Here is a 21,554-nt window from a genome sequence, read left to right as displayed (position 1 = left end):
AACAAGTCCAGCTGTGAAATTATAACAAAGTGGAAGTAAAATGACAGAGCGGGGTCAGCGGACGCTGAGGCGCATAGTCCGTCCATAGTCCATCGCTACAAACCTCCAAACTTCATGCGGCCTTCAGACCAGGCCAAGAACAGTGTTTAGAGAGCTTCATGGAATGGAATGTATTAATATACAGTGAAAAGACACAGAACTGATACTGTGATCATAAATATAGATGCACCATGAACACCTCAACACTCAACACACTGTATGATACACAAACTGGCAGTGCACATTCAAAATCCTGCATGTTTTATATACATCTATTAATATATTTTAATACTTAATTGGATTATTAAGTAAGAAAATAATAACATATAATATAGCATGTATGTATTATGTAAGGTATCCAGTGTAGAGCTAATCATGTAGAGAGAGGTTTCAATGTTTGGACAATATTGACGTCACCCACCTTCTTTACTTCACTCATTAAAACCTCAACAGTGCGTAGAGTATTATTTTAACCTTGACAATTTTCTCGCCTGATTAAATTGAACTTTTTCTCGGCGGACAACGGTTTCACTCATTACACGGCAATCCACGTCAAAGATGAGCACAAACGCAGGAGACCATGGCTCACTCGAAGGCGGCGAAGTTCACTGCGCTATCGGTTCCCTGATTACGCAGTGATTGAGAGTAGGCTGCCAGGCGCCGCCGCCGCTTCCTTCCATACCTTCACTCTGCAATCCTTTTCTGCAGTGGAGTGTGAACGTTACAGTGAATGTAGAGGAGGAGTCCTCACCAGGGGGAGAGCAGTGGGGGAGAGGGGGCTGGGGGTGGGGTGCTGGAGGTGGGGAGGGGGGGGGTAGGTGGGCGGGCAGGCGGAGAAAGAGTAAGACGGCAGCAACGCAGGCAGATAACGATGTACACTGGAACAACAGAGGCATCGGTGCGGAGGGGATGAGCGTGTTAACAGAGCGGCTCTGCTGGGAGTGACATTCCTGATCTGAGGGGAGTGCTTTTCCTACTGTCCACCTGTCATCAGTCGGGTAGGCTTATCACACCACATCTGCCTGATCTGCATGCTAATTCTGTTGTGTGTGCACAGTAAAAACGTCTATAGGACGTTTGCAGTTTAAATTTGCGACATACAATACATTTTTCCTAATAACTCGATTGCAGAAAGGTTGTAAAGTTTGGCTGTTAAGCGTCCCCTAACACAAAGCAGAGGCGCCGTAGATTTAATGATGTGTACCTCTCTCTGCCTCTGTTGTTTGCCGAGGAAGATGCAAAACACGGGGATGCTGTTGTCTGTCCTATATCTTCGCCTGCTATTTTGAGGTTCATACCAAAGCTCTAAAAATGATGCTCTCCCATAGATGTAGGCTGCGCCGCGTCCCTTCTTTTGGCTCTGCTGTTTTGTTTTGTTTTTTTCTCTCACTCATTGTTCCATTTCCAAAATATCTAATTTTACCCTCACACCCGTCACGCAGAGCTCCACCGAAGTCGGAAAAATTCACAACCCGTCAGCTACCGCACGGTCTATTATAAAGCCACTGTGTGTCTACCCCCTCTCTTCGCTTCCCCTGATCCCACTGAGACTTAAACATGCTGTTTGCTGACTGGAGCCTTAGTCTGGATAACACACTGCAGTTGGGAATGTAATATCGCTCCAGATTGTCCTCCTTGAAGGGAAGGAGGCAGAATGAAGCCACGCCGTGGCTGACAGAGACAGAATTCCTCTGCAGCAGCAGCAGCCGGTCTTGTATATAAGGTTAATAAGGATATCGTCCTACTTCTGATTCTCTCCATTTTAAGTGCCAGTCACTGCACTCAGTTTATCCTCCTTATTTAGCTGGCAGTCACGATTCTGATTATGCGAGCTGGCCTGGATGGGCACCACGGTTTAATACTGAAAGGATGTTTAAAGTTTAATCATGTTCAATAATTAATGCTAAATTAGTTTTTGCCGAACCTTGGGAATGGAAATGCTCACTTGGGCTTTGCTGCGCTCTTTATAAGGGGCTGCTTGTTGAGCTCTTCACAGTACGTAAGAAGTTTCACTGCAGTATGAGCTCCACAGTTTGGCAAAGCCTTTTCAGCTCCATGCATCGCAACAAGCGATGACATTTTTACCACGTTAAGCCTAGGTCTTCAACAGGGGGTCCGCGACCCCTAATGTGCGAGTGTGTGTGTCATGACATAGCTTGGTGATTTTGCTGTCCATACAACATTTAAAGTTAAAACTTGAATCTGTCAATTATTATCTTCATCTGTCAATATATACACACACACACCAGCTAGGTATGTTTATGTTTATGTTTATGGCAGGTGCATGACCAACCTACTGTTGCACAGATTTGAAATAAAAATGAATATTTGAACCTGCGTATTTGAATAGTTTAATATTGAATGCAAAATGCTCATTGTAATTTAAATGTATAAACAGCGCTAGCTGAGTTTAGTACAGAACACATAGTAGGTAGGGGGTCCCTACTTAATCTCTCCATCAGTTTGGGGGGTCCTTGCCCTGAAAAACGTTGAAGACCTCTGACACGAAGCATTAATCATGGTCTTTGATATAAAATACGAGGGTGCTAATTTAAAAAAAAAAATGGCAACCTTCATTCACGCATCTTTGGTTCAATTCAGATCTCACCGCTCTCCTGCTTCAGGCTGAATCCATGAAGAATCTGTTTTTGTTTCCTCTCCTCTTCTGACTGTGGTGGTTGTAGCCTCGGTGTTGCACATGTGTGGGGTGTCTCCCTCCTCCTGTCACTTGCGTAGCTGGAGGTCGCAAGAAAAACGACACCAACTCCGTGGTGGCCCCTTCGCAGCCGCGGACGAATGCGGAAGTTTTCTCCAGACGTTTCCTCGCGCCGCTCGACCGTTCGCACGAACACGCTACGGGAAGAAGGTGGCGTGACGCGGATTTCTTTCAGTGCGCCCACGTAGTAGCCAATTCCACGCTCTTGCGATCAGTGAATGAGTGTTGCTTTGAAGTCATCTTATTAAAATGCACTTGAAACAGATACACCGCATCTGCTCCCTGCCGCGTTACGTCTCCAGTGGGTTGACGCCGGTGGTGGCCCCTCTAAGGAGTGAAATGCTGCAGAGATGCGTGTCTTTAAATCCAAATTAAGCACGATAAAACCTTAGACGTTTTGCGTCCTTGTCACTTGTACTTAAAGTCTTTATATGCCCAACCACAGCACGGTTTTTAGACCCAGCTGCTCATTAAACAAAGTTTAGAACTGTGATAAATCTTCACCAGATGGGCTGAAGTAAAATATTCTGATGCACAAGGCTACCATGCGTGTCTCTGACTCACCATCAAGAGCGCCTCTTTACTGTCAAGCCCCAATTTAAAAAAAAAAAAAAAAAAAAAAAAAAGCTGAAAGCGCACAACGATGTCATTAGAGGCATCATTTTCCCCACATGACACTGTTGCTGGTCAGAGAGTACAAAGACAAACCCGTGCTCATTATTTGCAGAAATCATTTTGACAGGAAGCAAAATTGTGTGTTTGTTTTCTACGTTTCCATTCAAGCCGAACTTACCCGGAAACCTTCTGGTTCCCATTTGTATAAAACATGATACAGTGTCTCAACGTTAAATGTGACCCTCCTCTCCCTCCCCTTCCTTTGTGTCAAACTTTCTAACTTCTGCATTGCGGCATCACTTGCAAACAAAACCCAGTAAATATTCCCAGCAGTGCGCATCTGACAACTAAAAACAGCCTTTCGCTCTTGTCTTATTAATGTGCACGACATGACTCGACTGAGGATTGTTCGGAAGGAAAAAAGGAATCTCCTGGTGCGTGCTAGCTTATTAACTTTTTAGTGTAATTTGTCTTCTTCAAGTGCACCAGTCTCTAGTGAACCCGGGTTGGGAAACGTGCAGGGGTTTCCGTTGATTTTAAATATCTGCTAAGAGCCTTCAGGGTGATGACTAGACTTCACCGTATGTGTTCTTTCTTCCTCTGATTGCAGATTTGCGACATGTCTGACTTTGAGGATTTCAGCAGGCCAGGAGGGCAGACCAACGTGTCGGAGAGCTACCAGCTGAACCCCACCAGCGTCATCGTGTCAGTGGTCTTCTCCCTCATCTTCCTTCTCGGGACCATCGGCAACAGCCTGGTGCTGGCCGTGCTGCTGCGGAGCGGCCAGATCGGATACAACACGACCAACCTGTTCATCCTCAACCTGAGCGTGGCCGACTTCTTCTTCATCATTTTCTGCGTCCCTTTCCAGGCCACCATCTACTCCCTGGAGGGGTGGGTGTTCGGCTCCTTCATGTGCAAGGTGGTCCACTTCTTCATCAACCTCACCATGTACGCCAGCAGCTTCACGCTGGCCGCCGTGTCCGTTGACAGGTACTGAACTTGAACTTCATTCCCAAAAAACCTGTATCTTAGCCCCAATCATTGTTTGCTTTGTCCAGAAATCCGAAACTTCTGATTCTGAAAAGCTTGAATTGGATTCTATTTTGGCCGTTATGCATAAAAACAACATGCGTAATTAAATGACTAACCAGATAATTGGTGTGTCTGTGGCTGTGGCTCATCCTCTCATACCTCTTGGGGTTATATTACGCCGGCTATCAGAAATTTGCAGCGATAAACATCAAGAGGCGGCTGGAAATGCGTTCCGTCCACCCACCCTTTTCAGCAGTAATGTGTGGTCTCAGATTAGAAATTCACCTGCACCAGTGACTAATTCATGCTCTCATGTACCTGTTTTGATTCATTTTACCAATGCCTACCCTCAGATAAAATCCTCCATCCCCTTGATTGAATATTTCATGCATATAGACTACCGGGCGTGCCCTCACGTTCCTTCATTCATTCCCTAAAATCAGATTAATAGCTGCAGCCATGCCTCTATTCAGCTTGTCCTCTCGACATTTGCACAAAGTGCTCTTTATGTCAAACGTGGAACAAGACTCTACACGCTAGACACGAGGACATTTAATAATACACCGCACAAGGTGTCTGTTTCAGCCTGGTTGTATAAGATGTTATTCGTTTTGTAAAATATCTGCCTCCGCAGCGAAGCATTAGGCTGATTTCTACAAGAGAACAAAACCCTTTAGTAATCCAAAGTCGCACATTATTCATTCGTCCGTTCGTTTTCTGTAACCGCTTGTGGGAGCCTATCCCAGCTGTCACTGGGTGGGAGGTAAGGTACAACCTGGACAGGTCTCCAGTCTATCACAGTCAATCATTCACTTTCAATCAATCTGGAATCACCAGTCAGCCCAGTGAGCACGTCTTTGGGTGGTGGGAGGAAGCCGGAGAGAACCCATGCAGACACAGGGAGAGCAACACTCCTCACAGACGCCCAGAACATTCTTGCTGGGAGGCATCGGTGCTAACCGCCCCTCACTGTGCCGCCCAGATCATCTTTATTATGAGGAAATCGATGACGATGTTCGAGTGGATGAATCATCAGAGGGGGGAAATAAGGACAGAGGAGGTGTTACCGGTGGCCCACATGCAATGTGAACCGGGGGGATTTTGAAAGCTTTGTTTGTTCACTTCTTTGTATTTCACTCCAGCACAGATGATGTGGGAATTTCAATGCATTAATAAATGGTCAAGGACTTTATATATATTGCAACAAATATGGTGGGTTTCAGTACAAGCATTGAAACCACTAGCTTCTGCAGAGGCCCAGTAAGTGTTTATATCACTGATATGGAGCCATTATTTAAACACATCACCTATGTAACTCTTAGGTATTGTAACGGTTTTACTAAGAGCATTTAGCATTTGTGAGAGAACGAATGTTGAGCTTAGAGGACAACAACTGAGTTTTACACCCACCTGAAATACACCACTGGGGAACTACAGACGTTTAAGGTCACTGGTTTGAGTCCCCTCTACGTTCATGGTTGAGGTGCAGCTAACAAATAAATTAAAAAATTGCTCCAAATATGGCATTAAGACCACGTACAGTATGCATCTGAACACAGATATAAAATATATATATGTATATAATAATTTGCGTAATGATGCTAAAGGAGACTCCTTTTTGCCATCAAGACTTTGATGTAGTTAAATGCAGCAGAGCAGCAGGAGTGTGTTAGAAGTTCCTTCATGCATCAGGAACTTTTATTGCTCAACAGTAAAGAAAAAAAAAGATGACTTCACATATGACACCAAATAAGCTGGATTTCAGCTGCACACACAGAATGAAAACCTCTGTGAATGACTTATAATGATGATGCATTTTTTTTTTTTTTAATCGAACATGTGGTGAAACACATCCTTTTTTACAAGCTGGGGTCTGGAATGTGATTTGTTTTTAATCTTCTTCTAGCAGAGAGTTCATCATCTGAAACTCATTTGCCCGGATCTCAAATTGCTGCTCACAGATACGACATTAACGACACTGGATTACAGAGAGTGCATTGAAACCCGAGTTAGATTACAAACAACAATAAAACTGAGCAGAAACGCTTTTAGGCTTTCAAAGAAATAGTCTTTTCTTATTATTTCTGATGCTAGAAAGAGTATAACGCTTTAAACGTTCCTTGAAACATTCCACCCATTAGCTGTAATTAGTTTTTAAATGAATTCATTTGCTTTCACCTTAAATTTATCCCAAATGTATTTTTTTTCTATGTTTAATGATGGATGGAAGCAGACCTATAAGACCTCACAGAGACACTGAATCTGTAATTGATTATCTCATTAGGCGATCATGTGGCATCCCTGACTGAGTATGATATCCCTCGCAGAGCAACAGCCAAACCATCATTATGGATGTTAGGCAACATAATCAGCTGAGTCAATATGGACGGTCTGCGTGCAGCTGCCGACTGCAGTACACGCCCTCACACCGGCTGTTTACACTTCAGAGGATTCAGTAATCATTTCCTCCTCGGCCTGTAAACGAGCAGCGGCGTCGGAGCCGGGAGTGTTTTCTGAGGGTTTCCACCTCAGTCGCCTTGCGATAAAGAACAACGAAAAGCAGCAGCTTGCAGTTACACTTTACACCAGGAATCCCCAACAGGAATGAAATCAGTTCAGCCCGAATGGGCACCAGCGCCGCACGCTCGCGCCTACCTACCTACTTACTGTTTATAGGAAAACGCTAGCTGCTCCGGCGAGCTCCCCGCAGGGGGATCGCATGCTCGCTGTGATTTTATGGTGGGAAAAATATGCTGTGTGAGAATGATTTGAAGTAATCATGAAACTACTTGGCGTAATTGCTTTTAAAAAGCAACAGCGCGGACACACACAGGGTAATAATATATCTGGGGTGAGTCATGGCTCAGTTTCACTGTGGTGAATTTGCATTCAGATGAGCTGGTTCCTGATGATGTTAATTAAGAATCGCAAGAAGCATATTGTGAAACCCTTTTCCTAAATTTTTTCCTAGATTTGACAGTCACGTGTTTGGGTACAAAACACCGAAGCTCCATGTGTGACAGGTAGCTTCAAAGTGTCTGCTTTTACGCCCTTCACACCAAACACGAAAGCCTCCAGGCCGGTTACAGTGCGGTTTCAAAGACCAGAGAGGCTGTTTACTCTGTTCCTGGAGAGCTGGTTGAAGTGTGTTTTAAATGTGGGGAGTGAGAGGGCATGGATTTTCTGCTTTACTCAGAATCCCCTCTTTGAGCAGAAAGAGGCAGCAATGACTCATATTCCCTAGCATGCAGTTTATACAGCAATAGGTTAAACTTCACGTATTCAACAATGAGCAAACCGGGGCAGGATTAGGCAACGGCTTCAGAAAGCCCTTGGTGGGATTTGCACGTTTATCACCTCGCTACCTCAGTAAAACCAAAAGCGCAGCGCCCAAGCAAGATCAGATCCCACCAAAAAAAAGCTAAAAGTCCTCCACGCGCACGCTGCGGACAGTTTGACATATTTCCCTGAGGTGTTCCTGCCTCAATAAAGCCAACAAACCCCTTGAGCGAATGGTTATCACTGAACAGAGAACCGTCGGCGTGAGCCATGCTGGCCGTGAGCGCGGAGGTGGCAGCTTTCTCCACTCACGTGTTCATGTTACTGATAGGCTAGAGGCACATTTCTTAATTTAGGAGGTGGTAGTAATTGCCTTTTATTTTTTAAAATCTTAATTGAAATCTGAGAGCCCAAAGTAGCAGAGAGTGTCCCCAGGTAATCGCGCGTAGCACTTTCTCATTCACTTTAGATTTTTTGAGTAATTGTGGCTTTTATATTTGCTGTTTTTCTTTTTCTCTCTAATTATCATATAGAGTCGTATTTGCACTAATTATCTGCCTCTATTTGGTCTAGATAGCAGTTTCGTATCATTATTTTCTTGTGTTTGTAGGTATTTGGCCATTCGCTACCCGCTGCGCTCCAGAGAGCTGAGAACCCCTTGTAATGCAGTGGTCGCCATGGTGATCATCTGGGGTCTTTCCCTGGTCTTCGCCGGTCCGTACCTCAGCTACTACGACCTGATCGACTACGCCAACAGCACCGTGTGTATCCCCGGCTGGGAGGAGCAGAACCGTAAGGTGCTGGACACGTGCACCTTCCTCTTCGGCTACGTCATCCCCGTGCTGATCGTGAGCCTGTCGTACACTCGGACCATCAAGTACCTGTGGACGGCCGTCGACCCCCTGGACGGCATGTCCGAATCCAAGAGGGCCAAGCGCAAAGTCACCAAAATGATCATCATCGTCACCGTGCTCTTTTGCATATGCTGGCTGCCGTACCACGTGGTGATCCTGTGCTACCTGTACGGGGACTTCCCCTTCAACCAGACCACGTACGCCTTCAGGCTCCTCTCCCACTGCATGGCCTACGCCAACTCGTGCGTCAACCCCATAGTGTACGCGCTGGTGTCCAAGCACTTTCGCAAGGGCTTCAAGAAGGTGTTCAGCTGCATCCTCAGCAAAAACGGGCGGAACAAGGTCCACGTGGTTCACGTGGCCAACACGGTGCCCGGGTTCGAGGCCGCCTCCACGGAGGTGTCGCACATGAACGAGGAGCACGGGCGGCAGAACGAATGCGAGATGGTTAACAGGCGGAGGGTGGAGCCGAGGGAAGCCACGGTGACGCTGAATTTGCCTTTTCAGCAGCAGACTTGACGTGTGTTTCGGTTCGGCCAACGGGCTCGGTGGAGATTGCCTTATGTGACAGACTTTCTAATGTGCTCTAAATATCAGGTCTAATGACCTCTCGTCTAGCGTTTTTTTGTGCCAAATAGGAAGGACAACAAAGGTATGAAGGTGTAAAGTAAAGCCCCTCACCAAAATGTATGTTTCATGAAAATGTAAACACTTCTTTTGTTCTACTTTCCACATTACACCACATTAAACTGACAGAAAACCTTTTTTTTTAGCTTTTAAAAAAAACAATCTCAGTATTTCCACTATTTGCCTTAACCATGGCTTGCACTTTCATTCAAGGCCAGGAGTTTGCAGGGTTGGAGAAAAACGTTACTGATTGACTTGACTGACTTCTAAAGTGGGTTTGATGGAAGTCTACGGTGACAGCGTACGGCTCAGGCACATCTGTCAGACTGAACAAACGCCATTCTTCTGCCTCTCCTCTGTCCATGTGAGGCCCATCCTGCGCGAGCCATCAGTGGATTAATCATCAGGACACCGCAGTATTTCCGGGCACTGTGTTCAGCTCTATCTTTGACTGTCAGGTACTCCAAGATATATTATTTTTTTTGCTACATTTTACTGGCTCAGCTGCAGTCTCCAATGACAAATTATTCCTTTGTGCGTCGTTCTGAACGTCGAGTGGGCCAGGTTAGTCAGCTATTTGGTCTGTTTGTTTTGTATCTTGCATGCAGATGCTGTTCTGTCTTGTCAAGATATTATTTGTATGTTCGATGAAAAAAAAAAAAAAACGAGACCACTTTGAAAGATTCAGTACTATATCAATTTATTAACAATCTAAAATTTTGGAGCCGAAACACATTTTACGTGTAAGAGGATCAAGCGTCGGCCCGGATTTTCTTACTCTACTTGTATTTTGCGATGATTGTATTCCTGGCATGTTTTTCCTCTGATGTGAAAATACGTTTAGCAAAGAGTGCACTTATATATATATATTTAAGAGTTATGTATTTTAAAACGTGTGACTTTTGTGTATTGAAAATTTGAAAAAGCTGTGAAATGATTTACACACAGTACTTTCTATTGTTCGTTTCTCCGAATGAAGGCTACCCCTGAGTATCTCTCTGTTTCACTGTTGTGTCCTACCTCAGAGCTGTAGAAAGCCTCCGCGTTGTGTTCCTGTTCAGGTTGTGTAAGATGCAATTTTCCTCCTGCGAGACAACCTACTACACAGAACATTTTCCTTTGCACAATTTCCCTCCAGTGTGTTGCGATCTTGCCCTCCCCGCCTATGATGTATACTTAGTATCTCTCTGTTTGTTATGTTAAGGATATAAGATGTAACCTCCTGTGCATTTGCAGAATATATTTAATTAGATATCTATCAAGAATGTTTTAAAAGAAAAAATGTAATTCAAACACTTATATGACCAAATAAACTATTTTCTGCTGTGAGATCGGAGGCTTTGTTTAATCAAGCGTCACTCAGCCTCCAGTGTGTATTACCGGTGAAGGGATATTGCCTTTTCAAGCCTTATCGATCTTAGTTTCATCCGTCCAAAGAACACTGTTCCAGGTGCATCTATCGAGGATCTTGAGGATCACGCACAGCTTGAATATTGTCGTGAACCATCCGTATTAGTGAAGTCTTCTCTTTATGGCAGCTTTGGATGATCAATGGTATCCCTACCTCCTGGAGTGTTCTGCCAGTAGGCTGCATGTTGTGAAGGGGTTTTTCTTAATCATGGAAAGGATCCATCGATCTCTGCACCGTTTGCCGTCTGTGGACACCCAAGCTAATCTGACCCCTGTGTTCTTTTCTTTCTCACAATTTACCAAACTGTTTTGTTGATTCGGCTCCTCTGTCCATCTGTTACATCGGAAGCTTGTCAGGGCATTTTCATGCTGCCTTATGCCGTTGTTACTTGTGTGTTCTGCTGTAGGAGTAAGAGAAATTAATGAGCACAGGCAGCACAAGAATGGTGATCCCAGAGAGACCGCCGGACGCATTACAAGCAATGCCCTGTTTATTTTTGTTTGTTTTTTTGTTTTGTTTTTTTAAAAGACACTAATGAATAAATTTAGAGGAGACCAATCAATAGCCTACAATGCTGCACGAACAGGTGGACATACATACATACATTCCCATCAACGCCTGGAATATTTACATTTTTCCCATAAGGTAATCAGTTACATTTATTATCACTGTTTGAGCGCCTAACCTTTTTACTCTGCCTTTCTCCCAGTCCCCCTGGTGCGTGGATGTGTGTGTGCTTGTGCGAACGAGTGGGTAGATGTGTCACAGTGGCTGTAAATTGCTTTCAATAACTGTAGGTAGAAAAGCACTATACCTACGTATAGTATGTTAGAAATCCATGCAGTATTGTGTTCTGCTCTCTATAGACACCTTCACAGCTTGTGAACAGTGTGCTGTAAAACATCTCAAACACTATAGCCTGTAAACCCCTGTTAGCGTATTTCAAAGGACTGTTTTGGTAAGAATGGACAAGGAACATGCATATGTTATAGAATACACTGATACACTCACTTTATTTTGAAAATTTGATTCTGACTGATAGGATTACATTCTTCGGCTACTCTCACTCACTGGATGGACGATTTGACCATATGAGAAAGCAGACAGGACGAAGTCTGGTCTGTCTTTATCAAGTGAAGCCTCTCCTACAAAGAAGTAAGTGTATATGCCCCACAAAAATGGAACACCTTGCCTGACACAGTTAGACATGCCACATCACTAGCCATCTTTAAAAACAGATTAAAAACCTTTTTTTCAACAGCATTCTGCTGAGCTGTGTGTGTGCGCATGTGTGGTTGTGTGAGTTTAAGTGTGTATGTGGTGAAAATGGCATACATATGATTGTTTACTTGCACCTATACCTTTCAATTGATTCCAAACTGATTTTTATGTAAATGTTTGTATTATAACTATGTATACTTCTTGTAAAGCGCATTGAGTCTGCCTTGTGCATGAAATGTGCTTTATAAATAAAATTGAATTGAATTGAATTGAATTGAATTGAATTGAACCACTGTGGAGGATAAAATAGTAAATGCAGCTTCTCCTTGAACACCCCTAAAACATACTAATGTTGTGCTAGTGGTTAGCATTAGCATTAACGTTTTACAAGAATTTCCCAAATAATGATCAACTTAATGCAATTTCAGTCACAATTTAGTCTAATCCATAGCGTTACCCAAAAATACAGCAAGCCAACATTTTCTCAGTTGACAGTGTTTCCCACTGTTTTGCCACCAGCCAATTCCGGGATGTCACAGAAACTGTAGTTCCGTCAATGGCCACTTGAGGCTGTCACAAATTCTCCGAAGATGATGCCTGTGCTGAAATGCGTAAATTTACGGCATAAATGAACATGGTTGAAGTGTGGTACAAAAATTTTTTGATAATGCTACCTTCCCTATCCATGAAAAGTGTGAACTTATGAACGTCGATATACCGTAACCAATTGAAATTCTTTAAGGCTATATATATTTTTGTTGTTAGTTGGAAGTCATTGTCGTCATTGTTGAAATGGTTCCAAAACTGCTCTTCTATGTGCAACATCCTGAAGGTAAGATTCCTTCATCTTTGAATACAGTCAATGGCGTAGCTTTAGTTTCTGCTTTTCAGTTTCAGTTCAGTCCTTTTGTGGACACTCGGTCCTGAATAATTACTTTCACATGCTTCTCTTGGGTCTGCATCTGTAGAAAAGGACAACTGTGTGACTTCAATTCTTTTTTTTCTTTTACTGTAATTCTTTCTTTGTTGAAACAGAACATGTGGCGGCTTAAAAACATGAAACATGACAAAATAATAATAATAAACATGAGAAAAGAAAACGCACAAATTAAATATATTTCTATCACATCCTAATAATTTCTCCAAATTTAATTTCCTGCAACCTCAAGGAGAAAGTGATTCTTTCCATTATGATGATGTCATGTATGATTTTGTACCACTCATCCAGAGAAAATGGGTCTAGGCTAAGCTACTTCTTAGTAATAGCTTTCCTAGCAAAACCAAATGGGTGTTTTTCTTTTTCTAAAATTGAAATATTTCTCTTCTTCTTCTTCTTCTTCTTTTCCATTATACAGTCCAATTAAAAGTATTTTTGCTGCCTAATGTGATTTCACATTCTGTGTGGGTAGCTACTATGCCAGAAAGATACGTGACCTGAATTTTCATGAGCAGAGGGATAAACAGAATGGTGACAGCTCTTAGAAGGCCTGACCTGTACAAAATAAATCATTGCACATGAGAATTACGTGTTTTTTTCCCTGTGTGAGCGTATTTGTCTGAATTCATACTCATACTGTCACAGCGAATTCATGTTGCAAAGGGTTATTCAGGATCAAAGCCTCACGATCACACAGCGTGAAGGTGTTTCGCTGTGGTATCTTTGTCTTTTTCTGCATATAAAAAAAAAAAAAAACCTGCAAAACAAGAGAACATCCAACAACATCTCCATTATCAGATAAATTAAATGTGCTACCACTGAAAGAACAAAGCTTTTTCCAGGAGCAAACACTTCACACATAAATGCATATATGCGTAGTGGAATAGGAGCAGGCGTTTTTCTTTAATGCCCTAAATGTATGAAAAAGCTGCAGGAATCAGCCTTATTAAGTATAAGTGATTCTTAGAAATGTATAGTTGTGTCACTGGCAGCCCTGCCCAGGTCTGTATCTGTAGCTTCTGTGGTTGCTCTGGAAACCACGTACTATAATTTATCTTGCATATTGTTGCAACTAATGGATGCCCATAAGTTTTTCTGTGTGTGTGTGTGTGTGGGTCAGTTGGACAGCAGGACAAACCTTGAAGAGAAAAACACAAATGAAGATGACCTCTCTCCACCTGTTGTACTATCAGTTTGTATTTACAGCTATTGAATCCACCCACATAGTGTTTTTCCTTGTACATACCGTATATTTACATATATATGAAGTCAAATGCAGAGCCTCTTCATTTCTCACTGTGTCACAAATACATTTTTTCTTTCTGCAGGTCATGTTTGCAAGTGGTTTGAATGAAGTGCCAAAGAAGATCTGTGTGTGCTATATCCTATAATCCTCTTCCATAGTGCTGAAGGTGCAATATACACAATACACGCACACATAAGTGCAATTTATTTAAGAAAAAATAATAATGCTATAGTGTCCAATCTTGCATGCATGCATACATTTAAAAAAAAACTGAAATCCAGTCACTGTGGTTGCCTCGTTGTCATAAACCACTATTTAAAATGTCTTTTTTAAAGTGTGTGTGAGGAGGCGATCATCGATCATAGCCTTTTAGTGGCTGACATCAAGGACTCATGCTCACTGAAAGTCAGTACCTGACGTTCTTTTCGTTACTGCAACGAAACCACTCGAGAAATTCAGTATTTTTCCTGCACGTGTTCGCCGTCACGTGCGGTTTGACAGCATTGTTCACGGTCGCGTTTGTGAGACTTTTTAACGGTTGTCACATTTAACGTTTGTCTCAACTTTCTCCGTGGCTTGCTTTTTGAATTCCCAGCCTCCCATCGAGACGCGGAAGGCTTATCATGATGAATCAAAGGAGGAAAGGGGCGAGAGGCGGGTGAGCGCGCCGCAGAGAAGGCCCGTCGAGCGTGGCGCGACAGGTCGCCAAGTAAATTCGTACAGTGACTCTGGGATGTGTGAAATTACACAAATTCCCTGCAGTGGTGCTCCACACGGTGTCTTCACTTCATAGACAGAGTATTTACTGCACACTCTTTACTGCTGTAATCCATGTCCTAACCATTTCAGATTTGTTGTGCAAACACTTCATCACCAGCACACCAAGAGTGCCATCTATGGTCTGCAGCAAAACACTGCAGCTGTGATGAAGTTAAGTGAATTAAAGAATGAATAAATAAATAGCTTTATTGTCATTGGATGCCAACATACGGTGGAATGTACTCTTACATTCTCTTACAGTGCATACACAAAAGAGACTTCTAGGCTATTATAAAGACAAAAACTAAATAAATATAAAACTATGTATAAAATTCACTGACTTCAATACTTTAATAAAGTTTAATAGTTTAACCCTAGTTTAATCATTTAATAATTCATCAGTTTTCTCACAGCTGTTGTTCAATCTGTGATCCTGCCGATTATACAAAATATAAAAGTCAACAAATTACACACACACACACTCTAGTGTTGGTTTATTGCATGTATTTATTGTCCAGGTACCTTTCGATGGTAGTACCATGCTAGTCAGTGAACCCACGCAGGTCCAGGGGAGCTGAATGTGATGCCCGGGCTGCTGGCTGATGACATTATAAGTTGTACATATATATATATATATATATACAAACACAGAAAAATATGGAACAGTGACAAATTTTGACAAATATAAAATAAAAGTCTCAAAAAAGAAAAACATTATATATATATATGTATAAAGCTAGTCCCCGGTATTTAATGTACGTCCCCAAATCCGTATGAAAGTTTCACTGTAGACATCGATAAGAAAGGCACTCTGATGATTTTAAATAAGAGTAGTTCACTTTGGGGGGGCATTCAAAGTCAGAAAGCAGTTGAGTTGATACTCTGATACGGACCGCCTGGCCAAAACAAGAAAAGAAAAAAAAAAAGTTGCCACCTGGATTTAACTAAGCAAATAACTAGGAGCCTCCTATTGGATAATTACTGCACGGAAGATTATCTTTCAGCTGGTAATAAACTATTAAACCCCAACTGATGCAATGAGTAGCTTCTCTCTTAAACAACCATGTTGAATGACACATGTAAAAGATGTCAGTCTGTTTGAGAAGAGTCAAATCATTACAAAAAACACGGAAGGATCGTAATGGCGCATCAGGGTGAGGCAGATAAAGTGATGTACCTATCATGCCTAGCGTCTACTGTACCAGCCTGTGGGGTCAGCATATGATCAGCAACATTCTGCCCAAAGAATGAGGTCAGCTGACTACTGGAATTTACTGAATGACCGGGTTATTCCAAGATGACAATGTCAGGATTCACGGAGCTCAAATGGAGAAGAAAGAGTGGTTCAGGGAACAGGAGAGATCATTTTTACACACAGAGTCCAGGCCTTAACCCCACTGAGAATGTCTGCGTAGTGCTGGAGAAGGCTTTGTGCAGTGGTCAGACCCTCCCATCATCAATAAAAGATCTTGGTGCAAAATGAAAGCAACAGTGGATGGAAATAAATCTTGTGAAAGCTAAAGGCGATTTAAATATTAGAGGCTTTTGTTGGGTGGTGACTTTTTTCTTTTTTTTTTTTTTTGGCCAGGCAGTGTCCATTTCAGAAGATATCCAAACAGCACATACAACCTGATCGTGTGATCAATAATTTAACAGATAAATGATTACAAATGCACTATTCTGTAAATATTAAATTAAGTTAGAAATCTCAAAAAGCAGCATTTATAAAAAAAAAGAAAAGAAGAAGAAGAAGAAAATCCTTGCAAAGGGTTTCTATGCAACAACACAATACAACACAGCACTCTGGATTCAAGGTCAACTCGGCTTCTTCTTACAACTGACTACACCGTCATAACAGCACATTCCTCGCTATGGGCACAATGATGGGGAACGGAATATGAAAAACAAGCTAGTCTTGAATCTTAATGTCACCTAACTACCCCTGCTCACATTTTTTTCCAGACTCAAGGGCAATTTTGTGAACTATTCCAATGCAGGGTTCGTCAGAATTTTAGTGACATTTTCGAAGCTGATGTCCAAGAAGTACTTACAATAATATCCACTTTATCCATGGCAAAAGATAAAAAAAATATTCTGGCCTTTTGTTAGAGAGGTTCAATGTTAAAATACAAGGATATCACATGATGCTGCAGGGTTAGGGTTATTAAAGAGTAACTTAAGAGCAAACCTGTGATGTATTTTGTTTCTCTCTTTGGTGTAATGTGATCCTGCCAGGCATAAGATGCAATTTTGATAAGTCAGGGTCTGTGTGACCGATTAAACTGCGATTAAACGTCATGGGGAGGGTGGGTCACAGAAATCCACCAGGGTTGAGAGTTGAAGTTATGAAGGAAAAAAAAGGACATTAATACATTTACATACGCATGCCTACACACATTTCCAAATTTCCAAAGTCACTGTGATGGGAACTCTGAGGAGCAGTTTCAAGCAGCACTCTGCGCGGCAAGAAAAACCTCAAGTGTGTGACTCACGGTCAATAACCTCTAACGGTCGTCTATGTAACGGAGCTGAGGCGGTTAAAGTTTCGGTTAATTAAATGATTAAAAAAAAGCTGCCCTCCAAACAGTAATTGTTTTCATTGACACAGGCTTTGCAAAATATGCTAATTAACAATTAGGTTGAACAATTAGAAACTGTATCTTTTGTACGAATCATTTTAGTAATATTTTTATGATGCTACTTAATCATCAAATTAATTAGAATAATAAAATATCCAGTGTGGTTTTTGGATCAGGGAAATTAGAATTAAAAATCATCTGCATAGATATTCCCAATCATAGTTTTTTTTGTTTGTTTTTTTTTTTAGTATTATTGCATCCAGGGTGTGATGATAATTATTTTTCTTTTAGAACTTTGAGTGGGTCAGGCAACCACAATGTAATGGATGCATGTACCTATCACCACCAATCAGGCATAACATTATCACCACCATCCTAATATTGTGTGGGTCTCTGACTCACCACTGAGGGTGTCCTATGGTGTCTGGAAACAGGACGTTGTTAATGGGGGCCTCATTATACTCCAAGGTGTGCTTATACAGGTTGTATTTTGAATACATGACACACATTAATGTGTTAAATCTTGTCCAAAATTGTCAAGTTCCTTCAAAATCTGTTTTAAGACACAACCAGAGAACAGTACATAGGTTTCTGCTTCACTCATGGTTTGGTCCTTTCAAAAGGCCATTACTGAGACATTCAGTGGTATATAATACAGTGAATAAGCAGCCCGATTGAATAAAGTTCTGGTAAGCGCAACATTAAAAGCAGTCCAGAGAGCTCATACAATGAATGAAAACAAAACAAGAAAAATCAGCCCTATATGAGAGGATTTTGATCGTCTTCAACAGGGGCAACAATCTTGCTTCAATAAGATTGAAAATTAGCATTTTAAATACTTAAATAGATAGAAAATTTTTGTTATCTTTTAACACAAACTGTACACGTCGTGTGCCAATACATATAAAAATGACAAGTGCAGTTACTTTAGAAAGGAAACCTTCTTGATAAGTCGTTATCAAAAATATGTAGCTTTAGTAGCACTTTTGTTCTTCATTTCTCTAGTAAACTTTACAATGCTACATTACACCCCAAACAAGTAAATGAGGTCTTTTTTTCTTCTAGTCCAAAGTCACTGTAGGCTCAAAGATGCCTGCTCATTCTTCTACTCCAGATCCATCTCTGCTCCATCACTTTCTCCTCGCGTCTCCATCGTAAAAAAAAAACACTTCCTCTGCACCATCCTCCTTGGCTCACAACACGCTGGCTTTTCAACTAGCTCCTCTTTAACACGCACCTTTAATCAACTTTTTCGACTTTCCCGATAATCTTCTCCTCAAAAATTGGCAAAATGGCATCATCTTCACGTACCTCTTCAAACACCACCCCACAGTCAAACTCGTCACTGACCTTCTTGAAATAATACCTGAAGAGGGAAAGAACAGAAGAAGTTAACTTGACTGGCGCACAGGATACCTGCATGTCACAAACACAAACCAGGCTGAGATGATCAATGATTTAATGTTTTCCTTTTTATTGGCAGACAATACAGACCACACATATCTGCAGTGCAGAGCAGTCTGTTCTAAGCAGATAGGTAGGTAGGCAGGCAGGTAGGTGAGTGGGTAGGTGGGTGGGGGGCTTTAGATAGGTAGGTGGGTAAGTATAGGTAGGTTGTCAGGTGGGGTGGTTTAGGTAGGTAGATAGGTAGGTAGGTATGTAGGTGGGTAGGTATAGGTAGATAGGTGGGTGGGTTGATTTAGGTAGGTAGGTACGTAAGTAGGTGGGTGGGTTTAGGTAGGTAAGTAGGTTGGTTTAGGTGGGTAGGCATGTAGGTAGGTAGGCGGGTGGGTGGGTGATCTGCTTGGTTTAGGTAGGTGGGTTGGTGTAGGGAGGTAGGTTGGTGGGTGGGATGGTTTAGGTAGGTAGGTGGGTGGGTGGGTGGGTGGAATGGTTTAGTTAGGTAGTTGGGTGGGTGGGTGGATGGGCTGTTTGGTTTAGGAAGGAACGTAAGTAGGTAGGTCTAGGTAGGTGGGATGGTTGGTTGGTGTTTTATTACAGATGCCATCGGCTGTGTCGTGTTGACTTCATCACATAACAGTTGACTTTAAGGTACCTGAAGAAAAAATTCTGTCTTTCATTCACGTAAACAGACAGCCTCAACCATAGCAGACCAACCAACAGCGCCATGAAGCTCACCTGTAATTCCCTTTCTTTGTTAGGAGTTCTTTGAACTGGCCCAGCGTGACAACCCTCCCTCTGATGGACGTCCTGTACGGTATCAGCTCCTCACAGAAGTAGTAGGCCACGGTAATGTTTTCACACGGCTGCTTTTTAGTGCTTTTATGTCTGGAAATGAAAGACAATTTAGAAAACTTGAAGCTATCTCTGAAGTTATTTACATACATTTCACTTGTAGGGAAACACACAGAGCTGTAACAGTTATTTAAAATGACACTGTAATTTAAGTACAATTTATATAAAAAGACGGATGACCAGAACAACAAAAACAAGTCAAGTACAAGGCAATACTGAAACATCTGTGGGGTTATCTGTGATAGTGTGCAAAATAAACAGACAAAGGTGAATCAATTTGTGCGTTCACAGGTATTAATAGTAGAATGGGTCATGTTCCTGACTTAAACATACAGCCATCTTTAGTGACTTTAGGCTTGTACACATATAACATTGCGGGGAATGAGAATGTAAAAATCAGGAAGCTGAGGTCAATCCAGTCTTCATATCCTAATGGTTGAGCTTTCTAGTCATTATGTCCAATTACAGGTAGAGCGTGAAAAGCACAATAACAGGAGGCTAACACGTTCTTGTTTTCTGGCTCATATGACTGCTGAGCTTGTTTTGACTTTTATGAGCTTTGGATTAGAACACACCAGTGAATCTCAAAGCAGTGTTTTTATCTTATAATCCCTTCCAGGCAAAGCACGTCTGAGAGTATCTATGCATAATTTACATATAAAACAGAGTAACATAGTAAGCAAGGATGGTAACAAGCTTTGTTTTATCAGGTCTTCAACTGTAAATGAAAAGTAAACAAATTAACTAAAGAGCTGGAAGCCAGAAAACTAGATAGTTTTTCCTGTTTTCTCCTGTCTGAAAATAACCGCAGGGTCAGGTGGATGTACTAAAATGTTGGCCCCTTCCTCTGTCGCCGTGAGAGCCCCTGAATTACCATAATACAGCCACAATACATAACCAGCCGAGTTTTTTAGACTTAGCATCACTTACATTTTTTCAAGGATATCAATCTCAAGCTACTATATTTGGCTTTTCTTCAGATTCTTTGGTTTCAATCGATATTCTTCATCTTTTTCCAAAGTTGAGTCTCGCAGTCACACCGAAGAGATGTTCAAGTTTGAGCGCTGAGTACTGAGCGGTTCAGTCAGGAACCACAGACTGCTGTGATCCAAGCGCATATACAAGGACTGAACTCTGGCCCCGGTCTGACGGGAGGATTCACCCGCTGACAGAGCCGTGTAATTTACCTTTCATCTGTCTCTTACCGTTCTCCCCTTGCTCAAACAGAAACACCTTCCTCACAAAACACCAGAAAGGGACGCTCTCCTTAATACTCAGACTCCGCAGTAACCCAGAAAAAACATCCTACTTCTCCACTTCTCTCTGTGATCCCTCTCTGGGTCTTCATGGGAAATAACAAGCTAGAGATCTGATGTTTTTAACCTTCAAATCTCATTTTTTTTAGTATTTTTTTATGACAGGGCAAGGAAAAATATACAGAAAATAACCTTTTCTAATTGGCTGACAGCTGTCTGCTCAAGTCAGTTTAACAATGGTCCTAAATCAATATCATAAATGTTTTAAACTGCAAGTAACCATGGCAACAGTACTTTCTTGCACCTTTCCTATAGCCCTTTATTGAGAGGCTATAGTATAGGAGTGATGATGTTCTTGGCTTGATTTAATGCCAGACTTGAACGCTATTCATCCAGTGACTTAATATGCAACATACAAAGTAGAATCTGATGAGGAGTGGACTGCAAACGAGATGCCAAATTGAAACAAACTCAAGGGCACTACATGAGAGGTTAGCGGCTTGTAGGTTACTGGTAAAAAGTAATGGAAGGGACACAATGGACGTACTCTGGCTCGGAGAGCTCGCTGTCAGAAACGGCAGGCACCACGCTGAGCGCAGGGAACAGAGCAGGCCTGACTGCAGTGCGACCCCTCTGGATCACCTCCATCACATACCTGAAGGACCCAACAACCCCAGCGGTTAGACAGAGATCACTCCAAAGGAGAACACAGACCAGACAGCAA

General features: G+C 42.1%; 2 protein-coding genes across 5 annotated transcripts in view; one reads left to right on the top strand and one right to left on the bottom strand.

The window, feature by feature from the left end:
* The first annotated feature begins 890 nt into the window (after window positions 1-890).
* galr2b (galanin receptor 2b) lies at window positions 891-10,494 on the top strand. The gene is made up of 3 exons (XM_047571036.1): window positions 891-1,037; window positions 3,981-4,363; window positions 8,295-10,494. The coding sequence occupies exons 2-3, from the start codon at window positions 3,990-3,992 to the stop codon at window positions 9,055-9,057; spliced, it is 1,137 nt and encodes a 378-aa protein (XP_047426992.1). The 5' UTR covers window positions 891-1,037; window positions 3,981-3,989; the 3' UTR covers window positions 9,058-10,494.
* A 4,732-nt stretch (window positions 10,495-15,226) lies between these two features.
* axin1 (axin 1) overlaps window positions 15,227-21,554 on the bottom strand; it is a 32,220-nt gene continuing 25,892 nt past the window's right edge. For 3 of the 4 annotated variants that reach the window (XM_047572741.1, XM_047572742.1, XM_047572740.1), the window contains 3 exons: window positions 21,378-21,485; window positions 19,458-19,607; window positions 15,227-18,684 (listed from right to left, as the gene is read on the bottom strand). In XM_047572741.1, coding sequence (XP_047428697.1) covers window positions 18,558-18,684; window positions 19,458-19,607; window positions 21,378-21,485 — 385 coding nt within the window. In that variant the 3' untranslated portion in view covers window positions 15,227-18,557. The remainder of the gene's footprint in view (window positions 18,685-19,457; window positions 19,608-21,377; window positions 21,486-21,554) is intronic. The other variant, XM_047572743.1, reaches the window with a different exon arrangement.

The sequence above is a fragment of the Mugil cephalus genome, chromosome 20 (assembly GCF_022458985.1).
Source record: "Mugil cephalus isolate CIBA_MC_2020 chromosome 20, CIBA_Mcephalus_1.1, whole genome shotgun sequence".
In the NCBI taxonomy this organism is placed as follows: Eukaryota; Metazoa; Chordata; class Actinopteri; order Mugiliformes; family Mugilidae; genus Mugil; species Mugil cephalus.
Note: the sequence above shows the minus strand (reverse complement) of the source record. Positions and strands in the feature narration are given on the sequence as shown.